The sequence below is a fragment of the Atractosteus spatula genome, chromosome 2, assembly GCF_055471065.1.
Source record: "Atractosteus spatula isolate fAtrSpa1 chromosome 2, fAtrSpa1.hap1, whole genome shotgun sequence".
Classification (NCBI taxonomy): Eukaryota; Metazoa; Chordata; class Actinopteri; order Semionotiformes; family Lepisosteidae; genus Atractosteus; species Atractosteus spatula.
Genome location: NC_142707.1, coordinates 41288394 through 41307022, shown reverse-complemented (window position 1 = coordinate 41307022; position 18629 = coordinate 41288394). Strand labels below are relative to the sequence as shown.

The 18629-nt window shown below is 41.9% G+C and overlaps 1 protein-coding gene across 1 annotated transcript; it reads left to right on the top strand.

Moving 5' to 3' along the window:
* The first annotated feature begins 1284 nt into the window (after positions 1-1284).
* Positions 1285-6872, top strand: LOC148839684 (GTPase IMAP family member 4-like). Its single transcript, XM_088933537.1, has 2 exons — positions 1285-1355; positions 4951-6872. Exons 1-2 carry the CDS (start codon positions 1325-1327, stop codon positions 5778-5780), a joined length of 861 nt encoding a protein of 286 aa, XP_088789663.1. The 5' UTR covers positions 1285-1324; the 3' UTR covers positions 5781-6872.
* The last annotated feature ends 11757 nt before the right edge of the window (positions 6873-18629 follow it).

Below are 18629 nucleotides of genomic sequence, written 5' to 3'. Positions count from 1 at the left end.
ATATATGGCAATAGTTTGGGGTATATATATATGGGGTATTCAACATGGTTTTAAGAAAAGTAGGCCTTGCTTTACTGACTTATAGATGGAGACACTCAGAATGCACAAAGAACTAATTGCCACAGTAAACTGGCTGTGACAACGCACTATGCCACAGTAAGTTTCAGATGTGTGATTCACTGGCCAAAGACAATTGATAGGTGGCACTTGTGATGTATTACATGTTAGTGAAATTATTACCATCATTGCTTCATTTAATCTGTTTCACTACTGTGCTTCTTTAAATCCATTTAACGATTCTGAACATCACTAACAGTACTCATTTATGAATTAAAATAATACATTTATATAACTGGTAGTGGTAGCATATTCTACTTTCTTCATAAACAGTCACATCAAATTCTTTAACTCAGTCACTTGTGGTTATTGTGTAATTTTGACATGCTCATTTTAGCTATATTTTTCTGCTGTGATTGTTACAATTGAAAATATAATGCTTGTGGTTTTAGTGAGGCTCTTGCAGAAAATGGAAAACATCACTGTTGTGGTTTATAATTTAAGTTGCCAACAACTTGCAACTTGTTACAACAGTGAAAAAAGAGGAATTTGATATCATGTGATATCATACATTCAGTGAGGCATCCTTAGTATGTGTTATACTTTGCCTGACCATCATGACATTCATGCTTTTATGCATGAATATACATTTGCAGTTTTACAGAGTTTAAACTTGAAGAGCAGTACTTTTCATTGTAGTAACATAAATATACTTTAACTTACCAATCTTTAATCAAGATTGTTTGCTCTGTATGGCAGCTTCCTAGTGCCACAAGGAAAATAAAATTTATACATAGGACGTTTTATCCAAAGTTAGATTTTTATCTCCTAATTAGGACTGCTTCTTTATTTCTACATTGCTAACTGCACAACATAATCTTTCTTATTTTCAAGTTCATAATGTCCTTTATGATCTGCTTTTGAGACTTACGTATAAGATCAGCAAGACTGAACCCTCTACGATATCGTTCTTAATATTTTATCTGAGGTCTTGGGGATGACGATGATAATAACAATGAAACTGAAATGAATCATTTTCCTATATAAGTTAAGTCTAACTTGTTGCAGTTTCACTTTCTCAGACAACAACTGGTTAGACTGAAATAACTGATGTAGAAAAAAGCTTCTGTTCAGTTCTCAAGCAAAAACTCGCGAGATGCCAGGTGGTGTAGGAGCAGTGCTTTTGTTACCCATATGCCCACGCCTTTATTTACAGACACAGGAAATTCAGCTTTCCTAGAACAGTAACAGTTAGAGAGAAGAAGAAATGGCATTTGAGGGAGCCATTCTGAACCCTGGTAAGTTTATTTTATTGTCATTATCAATCGACATTAGTATCTGTTACACTTCTTGTAGCATGGAACATTGATTCTGTGTGGAGAATTGAGATGTATAAATTAAAAAAACATAGATTCTGTTCTCAGCAGGAGTGTTTGTGTTCTACTTTCAGTTTTGTCTATATTGATAGATTCTCTAGATTCTGATCATTAAACTGCAGATGAAATTCTGAAATTCATTGTAAAAAACAAATTATGAATCATTTGCAAATAGTATGTAATTCAGTAAATACAATTCTTTCTGATAAATGAATGTCATGTCATTCCTAAAATCTACATTTTTTTCTGGAATTTATTTTTTTTATTTTCAGCCTTTAATTTTGAATATCACAGTATATGCCAGTCAAAAAATGAGAGTGAAACACTTTTTGTAGACAGAACTGCTTTTATGCTATTTTGCCGCCATTTCAGATGGGATGGAAACAAAAAGGTACTGCAAATGGGCTACAGTACTGAAAGGCATATAAGTATTTATACTTATAACATTAACAGATGATGAAGGGTAAGTGTAGACAAGTTAGGTGTCAAGTTGTGTCTGGGTTCTAATGTATGCATTTAAACACAGTTGAATACAATCAGTCTTTCATGGCTCAGCCATTTTAACTCTACCTAATCATGCTCAAGAGAGTTTTTCACAATTAGCAAACTAACTAAAACACAAGAGAATGTGTAAAAACCACTTACCATGATAGCTGATATTACTTTATGACACGTTGATGACAGTGCCGAACAAAGACCAACAGAAGATCAGCATCTTCTTAAAATTTTCAGATTATTTATTATCTCAACGTGCAGCATAAGGTGGGAATAAATTTCTGACTGAATACAAATGCATAAGTCTTTCAATGGTATTTCAATAGGATCAATATGTCAATTTATTTAAATTATTATTCTTTTACATACTATTAAACTTTCAGATTTCAATATTTGAAATGAACAAAAATGAATAACGCATAATTTGATAATCTCAATTATCAAATTGATATATAATATATTTTGTGATCTACTACATTTAAAAAAAATCAGTTTAAACAGTCATATGCATTGGCTACAAAGGAACAGGTTGCAAAGGAATTCCCCATTGAAAAATAGAAAGAAGCAAAACAATATTTTGCTGTCTTCAGGTGTGACTTAAAGTTGACATTTGTTGTGTAACTTGTTATGCCAGCTAAATTCCTGTTAAGGTAGCTTTTTTAAGGCAGCAAACCCACCATTTTCATCACTATTACAAATAATAAAATATGTGAAAGTACTGTTACCACCTTCTTAGCTAAACTCCTTCTATGTCTATACTGTAGCTTTTAGGTGACAAATGCTACAGTACAAAAATCCAATAAATTACTCAAATGCTTATAAACTTAATATGATACATATGGAGAAAAATAATACAGTTAGTCATGCATGATGTGTGATTATTATTATTTGGATAGATTAAGGGTGGCACACTTCAGCAGGTAGTTGCAAAAGTATTTATGAGGAGGCACGGGCAATGCCAGGAATATTTTGTTAATGAAGTGAAAAACATACACTGTCTTAGAATATAAGACAGAAATAATACTGTAGTGGTTGTTTCAAATGTAAGTGTCACAATCGTCATCCCTCCTCTAGAGGGCACTCCGACCATTTTGTATTTTAGTTTCGTTATTTTGTGCACTTGCCCCATCTGCTGTTTACTATTTAAGTGTGGCATTTCCATTCCTCTCGGTTCAGCCATTTTGAACTAGGAGAGCAAGTTTTACATAAATGGCTGTGGGACTGTAACAGGGTAGCAGTAGTTGAGATTGTCTGCTTACGGTGCCTAGAAAGTCATATAGGGTTAGTAGGTTGAGACTGGGAGATTATCGGTTAGAATGGGGCAAATGTGTGACATGGGTCACACTGGAGAGGACACCTACAATGATATCATCTGTCTTGACAGGCCTGTTAACATCACTCTCTACATGACATTCTTATTAAGAAGGTTATAAGTCTCTGTTGCAGTAGGTTAGACTGGTTAGGGTTTGGTTTAAGCAACACTCAGAGAGCAGTCTCTGAGGGGGTCAGATGGGCTCTGAGTAAAGGGAAGACTTGGGGGGGGGACAAATATGTAATTGAATGAATACTGCAGTGATTGATCCAACTGCAGTGAGCTCCTCTTATTGCTTTGACAATGTGCACATCTTGGTAATTCTGGAGACGGTAATCAACAATATGTAAAAAATAAGTGTACCAGGAAGACCTCATTTCGAATATTGTGTAAAACTTTGACATTAACATAGAAAACATTATGCTTAGTTAAAGTTAAAACAGTTAAGCTTAGTTAAAGTTACCTTTAAGCATTAACTAATCACTGTACCCCACTATGACACTGTCAGTTGTGTTGGAAGCTCCTTATCAAAACCAGCAAATTATGTATATATATTCGTATGAGCTTAACATGCAGAAGTTACATAGTTATATTGTCACAGTCAGGTGCCTCAGCCAGTCGCGGCTGGCATCATCCAAATCGATAAAGTTGCCGGGGCATCTGAAGCGAGGGCAGGAGTATAGGATGTGGTCGGCCGTCTGCTCCTTGCTGTCTCCGCATTCGCAGATTGGGTCATCAGTGAGACCCCACTTGTGTAGGGTGGCCCAGAAACGGCCATGTCCGGTTCTTAGTCGGTTCAGCTTGACCCAGGCTTGTCTGGGTAGGTAATTTCCAGCGGGTTTGTTGGATACTTTGTCAATAAATTGTTTCAGTCTGTGGTTGTTATTATTCCACGCGTCTTGCCACTTTTTGTTAGCCCAATTAGTGCCATTGTTGTTGTTTGCTTCTTTCATAAGGCGCCTCATTGTGTTAGAAGGTGAGTGCCGGTTTTCTAATCGGAGGATTGTGGTGTTCTGGTTGCAGATGGCATCGTGCAGCAGGTGGTTGGAGTCATCCGAGGCTTTCAGTGCAAGGTTGATGCAACTTGCTTCTCTGCGAAGGTTAGGTGGAGAGATGCCGCTGAGAATCAGTAGCAATTCAGTGGGCGTAGATCTAATGCACCCGGTTATAATGCGCATGCTGTTGTTCAGGGCTGTGTCTACCTTCTTCGTGTGGCTGCTGTTGTGCCAGGCAGGAGAGCAGTACTCAGCTACCGAGAAGGCCAGAGAAAGCACAGAGGTGCGTTAGACGGTGAAATTTGCACCCCAGCTAGTGCCAGCTAGTCTTCGCGGGAGGTTGTTCCTTGCTTGGATTTTTGCTGCTGTTTGTTCGAGATGTTGTTTGAAGGTCAGTGAGCGGTCAAGGACAACTCCTAGATATTTCGGGCTTTTCTCAAATGGAATAGTTTTGTCTTCGCACTTGACGTTGATCGTTATGTTAGCAAGGCGATTGGCGAGGTGGAAAATGCTGCTCACTGTCTTGGTGATGCTAAGTTTTAACCTCCAGTCTTTGAAGTAGCAGTTCAGCTTGTTCAGGTCATTCGATAGTGTAGTTTCTATTGCTTTGATGTCTGTGGAGCAATGTATAATAGCAATGTCGAACTTACCAAGCAAATTATGTGAAACTTCTGTAGAGAATTAACTGTGTTCTTTCCGTTCTTTGCGTTCATAGGTGAGCAAGCCCAAGCTGAAGAAGCTGAGAGACGGGGTCCTTCCCCTCAGAGACACTATCAGCCTTTGAGGATTGTTCTACTAGGAAGGAGTCAGGCTGGAAAGAGTTCAGCAGGAAACATAATCCTTGGAGAAAAGGTGTTTGAGACTGAAGACCGGACAGAAAAATGTGTAATCAAAAACAATGAAGTACACAGGAGATCCGTCACTGTAGTTGATACACCAGGCTGGCTGTCTTTCGTTTATGACTCAGCATTTTTTAAGTCAGACATAACATGTAGTGTATCTATGTGTGCCCCAGGGCCTCATGCTTTCCTGATAGTGATTCCTGTGGTTCCATTCCCAGAGTCATTCAGGCGAGCGGTAGAGGAACACCTTCAGCTTCTCGGTGAGAGAGTCTGGAGACACACAATAGTGCTGTTCACATGGGGGGACAGACTTAAAGGCAAAACCATTGAGCAACACATTAGGGATACAGGGGAGACACTCCAGTGGCTGGTTGAGAAATGCGGGGAAAGGTATCATGTTCTCAATAAGAACTTGGAACAACAGACTCAGGTTATTATGCTCCTGGACAAAATAGATGAGATGGTCGCAGAAAACAAAGGAGAAGCCTTTATCAGTGAAGAGATTCTTCAGGAGATTGAAAGAAGACTGAAACAACAGGAGGAGGAGCTGAAAAAGAAATATGAAGAAAGAGCAAGAGAGGTAGAAGAGAAGCTGAAACAGGAGTATGAAGAGAGAGAGAGAAGAATGAGAGAGGAAATGGAACAGAGACTTGAGAAGGAATGGAGGAGAAGAGAAAAGGAACTGAAAGAGAAATGGAAATAATGGAAGACATTGAATGGAGTAAGAAAAAAGGACTGACTTCATGGCATTGAGAAGTGTCCTTACAATGAGTTGGAAAATTTTGCATTAATGAATCACTGTCTCTTTTCCTGGTGTCATGATGATGTCTTGCGGATGTCATGCGGGGCGTGTGTTGTGGCAGTAGCTGTGGGCCATGCCTCCTCACTCCTGCCTTCCCTGCACCACTTGCTGAGGAAACAATATAACCATATCATCTGAATGCAATGATAAATCAGTCTGCAACAGGTGCTGTGCATGATTTAAGTCGGCAACCTGGTATTACATTTCACTCCCTGTCCTACTCTGCACCTTTGGTTTGCCAGCCAGTGGTTTCTCAGCGGAGTTCCCATTGTCTACTTCCTCTTTGGATACATCATGTTTCCCCTTGGTGTGTGCGCTAGCGGTGAGAATTGCTGCTGCATGAGGTGCTATGGCTGTCTGGGGGCCTGGGGGCCTGGCAGCTCAACCCTGCACGTAGAACCTTTCAACAGTTGTCAGGTCTGGTTGTCCTCCCAGTCCTGCACTCCAGCCCTGTGTCCTGATCTCCAGTTACTTACCCTGCACTCAACCACTGCATTTCACATTGGACTCTGCTTCAATCTGCCAGCTTTCCTGGTTCTCCACTCCTTGTTTCTGTCACTGTGAAGCAAAGTCCCTTCTGGACCATGCTGTCACTACCCCTAAACTGTGACATATTTGAACTTCAGTCCAGAACAGCTCCTGGCCTGTCCTTGCCATCCTGGTGGGTGTGCAGCCTAACACCTGGTACATTGTCCAAAATAATTTTTATTTTAGTACATTTGATATATAGGTGTATTTTAATATAATATTAATCATAGTGTTGTAAAAATAATTATTGTGTGATTATGCACCTCAAGAAAGAAGCATATCAGTCTACTCTGAATCCAGCTGAACAAGAGGTTGAGACAAGAAGAGTTAAAAAAAAGATTCTGGTGAAAACACAGAATCCATGCAAAAATGTCTGAGTGGAAAACGGATGGGGGGCACTGCATTAGGGTTAGAGTTCAACCAAATTAATAAGTATCAAATATATTAATATATCATTTCATGATTTGATCATTTACATCATTATGCAAAATGTGCTATGTTGTGTGTCAGTATCTTATTGATACTGGTGTAATGTTTCATAGCCGTTCAGGGACGCCAAATATGTAATCATAGCCGGCCAAAATGTAAATGTAGTGGCTCTCTGAAGGCACCAGCTCTGTAGGGTTTGGGCATTTACTGAGACAATTACTAATTGTAGCAGTAAATCACAAAGTTGATTCTTTTGATGGCTTTAGAATCCAACCATGCGACATAACTCAAACAACGCACACACACAGGTACTAATACACGAGGATACATTTATTAATACATAGAATATGCATGTAAACCTAACAGATCTTATCGTGAGGGTTATCAGAATACAAAAGGTATATATTCAATCAGTTACGAAGAGTTACACATATCAAGAGGACATACGTTCAGTATATCATTCATTTAGACCATTTCATAAATGAACTTGGTTATAACTTCTACATTAGATACTCAAAACAAGTACATAACTCTTAGGAATTAAATTGATATCAACTGGTTGGGATAACAATTGAATTCTCGAGCTGTAATGCATTGAAGTTGAATACTCATCCAATTTCTGGGGATTCATATCTCCTGCGGGCACAAAGAAACAGTTGCAGGCTGTTGCTGTCCAATCCGCGCTCTCTGGCTCCGTGCCAGGCTGTGCTGTGCGGCTTGCGACGGTGCGCTGCTGATGCTCACTGACCGGCTAGTTAGTGTTGGCTTTAACTAGCAAAGTTTGTGCACAGGAGAAAAGATGACTGTGGGTCCCAGCAAGTCAGGAAGAGGACCGGTTCGTTCCTGATGAAGAGCTAGTTCTGAATAGTGATTCAGTTGTCCACAGTTCTGACCTGTTCACGAGGCCTGCTGCTGGTGCTAACCTCGGGTGGATCCTCTGGTTATTCTCTGGCAACCTCCGCTCTAGACTCTTAGAACAAAGGAAAGTTCTGGCACTCAGACACACTGGCCGTTCCGTGGTTGTCCAGGCTGAGTCTCAGGATGGTCAGGAGGCGCGCTGCGAGAATGTCCTGCCCTTGGGAGCCTTCTGCTCCTGGGCCGTCCTGCCCTGGAATTCTCCTTTGAATTCCCTTTAGAACAGTCCACAGAATCCTCTCCAGAATCTTACTGAATCTCCCGAATCTGAATCTCTCAGGCTCTCTGTGTTGCCTGTTTTTACCTGGAGGAACTTCAGCTCGTTGATTGGCTGAAAGTTCCATGGGCATCAGAGTCCCACGTGGGTTACTCAGCCCTACCAGTCCCTGATTGGTTGATCAAGGTGAGATATGAGTCACTTAGTCCTGACACTTAGTAATGCATTCCAGATGTCCATCTGGCACTCCCTAGACAGATAGGCGCCAATGGATGACCATTGATCATGATAGCCAGACTTAGCTAAGTGCATCCCCCTTTGGGAGCTGTCCTAGGAAACCTTAAATCACCCTGCACTAATGGTCTCTCTGTGGCTGCACCACAGAGATGAACAGAGAAATGGGGCCTCATTTGGGAAGCTCAGAAACACTTAATTCTGCCTTATTATTAAGCCTCGCCGCTACATATCCCCCCTTTTTGAAGGTCACGAGGTCCTGAGGCGTTGTTGCCTTCAAAACAAAACAGAGTTAAGTGATGTCCCTTGCCATTAGAACATTAATCTTAAATGTCTACATTACTCCTCGAGAATTCATACCGGAACCAGCATTAGGAACAAACAGGATGAATAACATCTGGAGTATGTATAAACACGGTAGGAGACATTATCTCAGTCTAGGAATTACACATCAGGAAGTTCACTGTCAATATCTGATACCTCTGTAGTAGATATTTGGGGAGAAGTCACTTCCTTTCTTTTGACTTGCTACTTTTGACTCATTCATGCTACCCAGAGTACATCTTGATGTGAGAGAACATCATTCAGAGTACACTGTCAGTCATGATCCAGCTACCCGGCAGCAGTGTTACAATAACACCAGTTCCTGTTCCCAGCCCCCCGATAAACCACAACACCTGTGTTGGGTATCTGCTAGGGTGGTTTGGAGGTTTGTTCCATTAAAGCAAACTCAACTACCTGTACCTCTTCAGGCTTACTGTTTCTTGGATTTCTATCCAATTCCTTAGTGTGGCATCTGAAGGCATCCACGACCTCAAGTTTGGTCTTATGTTGTCTGGTTCCAGACCGTACAGTGTTAAGTTACCATGCTGTACTATGGCCTCCTCAGGAACTTACAGGAAAACTATTTGGTTAGGTAGGTGCTTTGTGGTAGCTGTATCATACCTGTCACAAGTCATAGTGTCAGTTAAATGTGGTGTGTTGACCAGCCATTTACTTCCCACCTGCTCTTCATGGGGTTCATTAACCTCCCTCTACTCGTTAGTAGCTTTACACCCTTCATTGGTGAATCGTTTAGACACAGCCAACGGATAGCTTTGGTAGCCATACCCATCTCAAGATTTGGAACCGAATTCAATCTTGGATTGCCTTCTGGGTGAGCTATGAGCGATGGGGTTAATGTCACATACTCCTCTACTGAGAAGAGTGGAATCAAGTGGGTTGGGATTTGTGCCATGGCTAGACTGGCTACAGTGGCACTAAACTCCCTTAACAGGTCTTGTGTCAACATTCTGGCCTGTTGCACACAAGCATAAACCCATTGTATAACACTGGCAATCATGTCCACTGGTTGGGGAATAAGGTTTAACCCTGTTGCATAGGAAGTTGCCTGTAGGGTTTTCCCTAAGCTTTCCAACTTTTGCTGCTGTCGATACAGTCTGTCACTACCCTCTGGCCTCTCTGACACCTGCCTTCTTGGGGCAGTCAGGGTGAGAGTGCCAGTAGCACACAAACCTACCAGAAAAAGCAAACGTGCAACAGTGGCGGCAGCAATCAGTCCTCCCAAAAGTCTTTTCGGGTGGCTGATCCCAGTCATCTCCTTCTGAGTGACTGTTGCCTTTCTAAGCTGGCGCAGCGTGTACATGGTGTCTTTCTCAGTATGCCATGTGGCATCTTGGGCACCAACATCCTGGAAATCTGGGGAGATCTGACACAGCTGCTGATGCTGCTCCTCCATTTCCAGGGCATCTGCTTTTTCGATTTGTTCATGCCTGTGCTCTAGGAACCCTGCAGGGGGCGGTGCAGCGGTGGAGCATGCCTGACCCTTGGCTGAGTGGTCATCTGGAGCACCTGAGTGATCTGGGATTGTTACCCCATTCTCACTGTTCAGGTCCACCCTGCACACTTCCTGATTGAGGAATCCCTCTATCGGCATGTTTACAATCGTTCGCTGGGGGTAGGTGTAGGACACCTGCTTGCTCCCCCCTTCCCTCGCTAGGGGTTCAGGGAGCTGCCCCAGCACTGAGATAGCTAGTTCACTGTCTTCGAACTCACTATCACCCACCAGGCCCATGTCAGTACAGGCGGGGATTCTGACACCCCTCTTTGCGATGTCCTGCACTGGCAGGCGGGTGGCTTGACCATCCAGCTCCAGTCTGGGTGAACCACTGTTGGTCAGACTCAGACTGACAGACTGAGCTGGTGGCTGTAAGAAAACCGGCTCGGCTTTCATTCCCTGTCCCTTCTGGGGGACTGGGTGTGTTGGAAACCCTGCTGTCGAGGCAGGAACAATCAGGTCAGTCTCACTCACTACCTGGTAGTTGTGAGAAATAATGTTACCTGACTGCAGGTTCCCTGGGTCACAGCAGAGGGAATCGGCATCTGGGATCAGGTGTGTCCACAGCGCAGTAGTCTCAGCGTCCAGCTGGACCTCCTGTCTAACCTGTGAATGTTGCACCAGGGGCACCTGGCGGTGGCCCTGTGACAGCTGCTCAAGCAGATCCTCACTGATAGAGGACCTCTCAGGGCTAAGGGCGAGGGCTACATCACCAACCTGCTCTCCTGCCATCTGGATCCCTTCCACCACTGCAGGGTGGTGGTCCTGACCCCTCTTGGGTGCCAGGGTGCACAGGGAAAGCTCCTTTTCATCGCCAGGTGGGGAGATCTGCTCCTCTTTAGGGATGTAAAAGGGGTGTGCTTTACCTGGTGGATCAGGCGGCTGCTTGGAGCACCGCTCCTGTGGCAGGGAGGCTGTTGTGACCTCAGCCGGGACACGACTTCCCTGTATATCCGGGGAACAAGAAAATATTGTTATTTCTTGTCCAGAGGGAACAGAAGGAATCTTCACATAGGCTTCTGTGTTCGGTGGGCACTGTGTGAGCACAGTCTGCCTCTTGGCCCCCCTTTCCTTCTGTACAGAAGGCTTAGGAGCCTTGACCTGGTTCCACACTTTGCCTTTCTGGTGATCCACCAAAGGTTCCACTCTGAGTCGCATGCCCTTTTCTTTTTCTACCCGTTTGAGCTTGCCGTGTGACATCAAACACCTTTCAACCTCAGTGTCAATCAGTGTCTCACTGTGTAAGGCACCTCCCATGGCAGCCTTGAAGTAAAAGCTTCCTGCTTTTCCTCTGTGTTTTACTGCCTGCTCTGTGACTTCAGGGGTGGAGTCAGCACTCGCTTGGGAGTGGCTGACCTCATCCAGGCAGGAACTCTTCCGCTCAATCAGATAGACTGAGGGAGGGAGAGGGGGCGGGTCTCCGCCTCCTCCAGTGGAGAGTATCAGCTCATTCACGCTTCCGGCAGCCTTGGGGAGCGGTTGTCCCTGTCCTAATAAAGCTTGTTCAAGCCTGGCCAGGCGGGAGGCTACTGAATCCTTTTGTTCAGCTTTATCTAGCCCTTTCCCTCCCCCGGTGTTCTCATGGCACTTAGGACGCTGGGTGCGGTCCTGTGTGCCTGCTTTGGAACGGGGCTTAGCCAGCTCAGGAGCCTGTGCTCCTTCGAGCAGGAGGGAATTAACCCTGCTGGCTCTGACGGCGAACACAGTCGCTTTAGCAGCTTTTTGCTCAGAGCGACTTTGGACATCATACTCCCAGGCTTTCTGCGCGAATCTCCTAATATCAGTCATTTTCATGGTCTGTGCATCTGTATGCATTAAGATCATCTTTCTGACTGATGGGTGGAGATTCGCAATTAATAAACCCTTGAAATGTATATTCTCTTCGCAACCCTCATCATTTCGCCCTGCAAAATAAGTTCGTCTAAGTCTCTCGTAATATTCGCGAGGGGACTCTGCTCTCTCGTGCTTAATGTTAAGAGCGGCGGCTATCGCGGCAGTCGGGTCAATAAACGCACTGTATTCTTCGATAAGTGCTTGACACAGCTCCTCAAAATCACTACAGACTTCTTTCATCTGCCTAGCCATCCACTCATGTACAGCTCTGCTGGTAGTTTTCCTGACCAGAAACACTTTCTCCTGTTCTGTGGCGTTTGGCAGGTACTGCAGGTTATACCTGAGGTCTTGAATATAACTCTCGATATTATTCTCTGACACTGCAGGGTCAAATCTCTCTATGTCCTTCGCTAGCTCTCTCAGAGAATGGAGATTTATTCTTTTAGCTTCTCCGCTGACGGAGATATGGAGGAGATCGTGGTCAGACTTGTCGCTGCTAGAGAGAGTGCTTAATAGCGACTCGAATTCAGACCTTTTAGCAACCATCGTTAAACTTAAAGAGTATTACTTTTAAGTACGAAATCACAGTTTTACCACAGAAAACCACAAGATCAAGTATGCAATCAACCCGGTAGATTGCAAAAGATCACAAAACAATCAAGCACTGCTTAAAGAGCAAGGGGAACTTTTTTCCTTTCGGCTTTCAGCACACTGTATTGTCGTGTATGAAACCCGCGGCGTTTTATATGAATTATTCCGCTTGGTTGACTCATTTCAGTCTTGCCACGCCCGTGCCAGGGACGCCAAATATGTAATGTTTCATAGCCGTTCAGGGACGCCAAATATGTAATCATAGCCGGCCAAAATGTAAATGTAGTGGCTCTCTGAAGGCACCAGTTCTGTAGGGTTTGGGCATTTACTGAGACAATTACTAATTGTAGCAGTAAATCACAAAGTTGATTCTTTTGATGGCTTTAGAATCCAACCATGCGACATAACTCAAACAACGCACACACACAGGTACTAATACACGAGGATACATTTATTAATACATAGAATATGCATGTAAACCTAACAGATCTTATCGTGAGGGTTATCAGAATACAAAAGGTATATATTCAATCAGTTACGAAGAGTTACACATATCAAGAGGACATACGTTCAGTATATCATTCATTTAGACTGTTTCATAAATGAACTTGGTTATAACTTCTACATTAGATACTCAAAACAAGTACATAACTCTTAGGAATTAAATTGATATCAACTGGTTGGGATAACAATTGAATTCTCGAGCTGTAATGCATTGAAGTTGAATACTCATCCAATTTCTGGGGATTCATATCTCCTGCGGGCACAAAGAAACAGTTGCAGGCTGTTGCTGTCCAATCCGCGCTCTCTGGCTCCGTGCCAGGCTGTGCTGTGTGGCTTGCGACGGTGCGCTGCTGATGCTCACTGACCGGCTAGTTAGTGTTGGCTTTAACTAGCAAAGTTTGTGCACAGGAGAAAAGATGACTGTGGGTCCCAGCAAGTCAGGAAGAGGACCGGTTCGTTCCTGATGAAGAGCTAGTTCTGAATAGTGATTCAGTTGTCCACAGTTCTGACCTGTTCACGAGGCCTGCTGCTGGTGCTAACCTCGGGTGGATCCTCTGGTTATTCTCTGGCAACCTCCGCTCTAGACTCTTAGAACAAAGGAAAGTTCTGGCACTCAGACACACTGGCCGTTCCGTGGTTGTCCGGGCTGAGTCTCAGGATGGTCAGGAGGCGCGCTGCGAGAATGTCCTGCCCTTGGGAGCCTTCTGCTCCTGGGCCGTCCTGCCCTGGAATTCTCCTTTGAATTCCCTTTAGAACAGTCCACAGAATCCTCTCCAGAATCTTACTGAATCTCCCGAATCTGAATCTCTCAGGCTCTCTGTGTTGCCTGTTTTTACCTGGAGGAACTTCAGCTCGTTGATTGGCTGAAAGTTCCATGGGCATCAGAGTCCCACGTGGGTTACTCAGCCCTACCAGTCCCTGATTGGTTGATCAAGGTGAGATATGAGTCACTTAGTCCTGACACTTAGTAATGCAGTCCAGATGTCCATCTGGCACTCCCTAGACAGATAGGCACCAATGGATGACCATTGATCATGATAGCCAGACTTAGCTAAGTGCATCCCCCTTTGGGAGCTGTCCTAGGAAACCTTAAATCACCCTGCACTAATGGTCTCTCTGTGGCTGCACCACAGAGATGAACAGAGAAATGGGGCCTCATTTGGGAAGCTCAGAAACACTTAATTCTGCCTTATTATTAAGCCTCGCCGCTACACTGGGTCACTTCAAATTTATTTTTTTTCCATCTGTGGTTTTCTATTTTTTAAGTGTTTTTTTTTTGTTCCACATAATTCAATGAAGGAGTATCTCACGTGGCAGAAAGGAGCCTTGATATTGGTATTGTGTGAGAAGAACAACCCCATTACCCTCATCTAAGTGCAAGAGAACCTTGATCTGATTAGTCTTGGATACCAGATTCTGGATTAGTTACCTGAACTTTGTTTAAGAGAGCTTGCTGTTAAATTTTGGGAAATTCTGATTTCTTTTATCGTGGAATCCTCACTCTAAAAACTTTTTCTCCTACTGTGTGATACATCTTTAGAATAGTGAGAAAGTAATATGTTAAAGGAATGGAGATTTAGGGATGGGTCATATTATTTTATTTAGGATGCACACTTATTGACCAGTCGAAACGTAAACAAGACTTCATAGGCAGATATTTTTAGAAGCAGTGAGGAAAGAAAGTGGTAAGTGGTATATACTTTTCAGCTAGAAGATTCAAAATGAAAAATCTGATTCTGATTATTCTGATTACTGTGTTGCATCCATGTAATTTCTTTGTTATAAGTATTTACCTATTCTTTGTTACATTATTAGTATTTTAATTTTTGCTGTAAAGTGGATTGTGTATAGCATTGTTTTATCAGGACTTCCTAATCTTGTTTCTGGACTGGAATTAAAGTTTTTCTCTTTGATAAGTGTGTAGTGGTCCTTTGAAAGAAAAGAATGGAGAAGTATAGTACCATCTGTACTTGCAGGTTGCCCTACAATGACTTAACATAAACCCCATGAGGAGACAGTAAAGTAGACCATTTTGAAATAAAAAACACAGGAAAATTAAGTAATTCAGACAATGTAAAGCCGTCTAATGTGCCTAAATTTAATTACCTTTTTTTCCAAGACTTATTTCATTACATTAATTACTAATAAATCCTTACACTTAAATATAACGCTTTTCTGGACACTGCACTTTCTCCACTTTTCTTTTCTGGGAACTCCCCTCCACCATCAATAATTTGCAGCATCCACCTGAATAATGCGACAGCAGTCATAATGGACACAGTACGCTCACCACACATCAGCTGTCAGGGGGAAGGAGAACAGAGTGATGAAACCAATTAATGGAAGGGGATTATTAGGAGGCCATGACTGGTAAAGACCCATGGGCAATTTGGACAGGACACCATAGTTACACCCCTATTCTTTTCAAGAAACATGCTGGGATTTTTAATGACCATAGAGAGTCAGGACCTTGGTTTTACGTCTCATCCGAAGGACAACACTATTTTACAGTATAGTGTCACTGTCACTATAGCGGGCCATTAGGACCCACACAGACTGCAGGGTAAACATCCCCTAGTGGTCCCACTAACACCTCTCCCAGCAGCAACCTTAACTTTCCCAGGAGGTCTCCCATCCAGGCATTGACTGTCATATAATGGGCATTATATGTAAACTGAATATACCTTTAAGAGAGCTGTGTTATGACAATAATTGCTGTATCCTGTGAAATGTTCTAACATAATTGTTTACGGCACCAGGACAAGCAGCCGGTTGAATGCTATGTTAAATTGTAAAAAAGGCTCCCGCAGTAAAGTTTAGTTCTGTTGGCTATAAACATGGGTAGACATTTATTCATACTTCTTCACCACTTTTTACACTGACCAGGCTCACACCTGCTGAGCTTCAGTAAGCTGCAGGTTGTGAGTTGCAAGGTGATATTGCTGCAGGATATGTATAGACAAAATATATAGATTCTGTGTACATGTGACAATGACATCTACAAGAAACACTAACCTTTGTTTTTTAATGTGTTCCCAGTTGTGGGCAATTCTTGCAACAGAGTTCTCACCTTGCTGTGAAACACCTTTTCAGTCAACAGCCGTTTGAAAAGAGTGACATTAGAGCAGAGCTTTTGTAACATTCCTGCCTCCCACACAAAAAAACTGTCCTCTCCACATATTGTGGGGCACTCGCTATCTTCTTTCAGTTCTTTCCAAAACCTTTCATATTTCTCAACAGAAGCTGAATTCCCTTTCATTTCTAGGCTTATCTGAAAACAAATGGAAATAGAATACACTAAAAAGTGTTTACCGATACAGACATGTTTTTCAAAAAATGGACAGAAAACAACAAAAGGAACAATCTTAGCCGCTCACCCTTGTCTGTACCGTCTGTACTTACAATATGTAGGTGACTGTTACCTTAATTTATGATGCTGTTTTCTTGATGGTGTCATTAAAATAATTCTACATTCCGATAACATTTATTTTACAATGATTATGTTTTTATTTGTACTGAGGTGTAAAAAGGACTGTTCACAATTTGATGATAATCAATGCAGAAAATGTGTTAAGATTTTTTTTTTGTAAACGCGGGCGTTGTCCTTGTATTTTTACACTCTTATATATATTTTTAAATATACAGTATTTTCAAAATGCCACTCACCTCGCTGTCTACGTCTGCATTGGTTGTACAGAAATGATGGCAAAGAGGCGATTAATCCAATGAAATGGTAGACTGGGCAGAGACTTTTGTGATTGCGTCACCAGTAAATGTCCATGGCGGATGGAAGAGAGGAGGGAGAGGGCAGGGAGCAGGGAGCATGGAGTTCTGTAGGACAGAGGAGGATATGGACGTTGTACTACATACAAATGTGCTGCACTCGCTTGGATGATGTGATTTTTTTTTACCAATTTTAGCTTTAGGGAAGCTACAAAAGTACACTCCCCACTAGCTACGAAAGTTAAAATAATGTCTTAATACTTATCTCTGCCAGGTAGTAGCTAATACTTAATGCTGCTTGCCAGGACTCAATGGTTAACATCAATCACAGATAAATCGCGTATAAAACCAGCTATGATCGCACAAAGGCATAGATTTGATTTAAGGATTACAACTCTTTGCGACTTCCTGACGGCATTTTCGACTGTATTACATCACGGTCCCTATTCTGCCTTGCTGTGGTGATGTCTAGCAGGTCCCTCCTAGTAGTGGTAGCTTCACAGTCTGTTGTGTGTCGTCACTCCCGTGCTGAAGGATCTCACACGGGATTATTTTTAAAAGTGAAAATAAACAACAGAAGTAAAAAAAAAAAGAAAAAAACATGGTAAGGTTTCCAAAACCCTGTGAATCTGGTCCCAGAAGTATTCACAAATTTGGAGTATAGCAAGCTGGTAGCTATGGATCTAACTACCCGCCTCGTACGTGTTGTGTTCTCCCATTTAATATTTTTACATATATAGTACTACATCACATTTAAACATGACACAACATAATGATTTCTATCATTACAATTAGAATACACTTAATTCACAACAGACATTTTTAACCTAGCGGCTTTACACATTTATTTTTTTTAGTTGAGTATACGTGTCTGCCAACTGCATCCCCTAATACACATTTTACAACTTTAAATCAAACATATAAACACATAAACCTTTAACAACAGAAATGGGACATCTCTAAACATGAAAATATAGACATTTAAAAACTTTACTACTTCGGGTTTACTGGTTTTGTCTAGAAAATAGAAAAAAAATGGGAGGGTTTCCAGAAGTATTCGCATTTCATGAGTACAGCAAGCTGGTGGTAGCGCGACAATCTAACCACCCACCCCTACGAGGACGTTGCATTTGACTCCTGTGCTACCACCTCATCACCTGGTTACAATTATAAAAACAGTTTGGAAAACTATCTGTGAGTTTATTTAGTGCTCTTTCAGGTATGAAATGTATCTTAAGTTGTCTTGAAAAAAGCCTGGAGCTCACTACCCAACTCTGTAGCTGTATTCTGTTAATGTCTTGAATTTTAATGAGTCAGTTAAACCAATTTACACTAAATTATTTTATATGTTAATGATAATATGTTGTAATGTTTTCTTTTGCAAGCTGTGGATATATTATAGAGATAAAATACTGCCTCTAGCCGCAAAAAATTAACTCTGAAACATTATTTTGAGTTCTGATTGGGTGTAACTAATTTTTCATAAGAACTTTTTTTTTCTTTTGCTGAATGTGAACTGTCTCTGGATCAAATTCTATCTGAAAGTATTTCTTCAGATAGAACCTGCAGCTTTTGAACTGCAGAATTGAAGATTCAAGTTGACCCAATGACATTTTCTCCCTTCTCAGCCACTGAATACGTATGCAACCATTATTATTTTCAGTGAATTATCTATTTATGTTTTTTTGCTTTTTGTGTGTGGAGTAGGTTGTTTATATAACAAATATTAATTGCTATATCAAAGTGTGTTGACTGCAACCTTTAAAGCAACAAAAGTGAAAATTGTGTATGTTGCTGTATGTAAAACAAAATATTTTCTTTTTTATTGTTCATTACTGTCTATTTAACTTCTTATTAATTTAAAATAGTATATTCCTGAACATTATATGAAATCACAACAAATACAAAACAGATTCTGTGGATACAGTGCACAAAATAA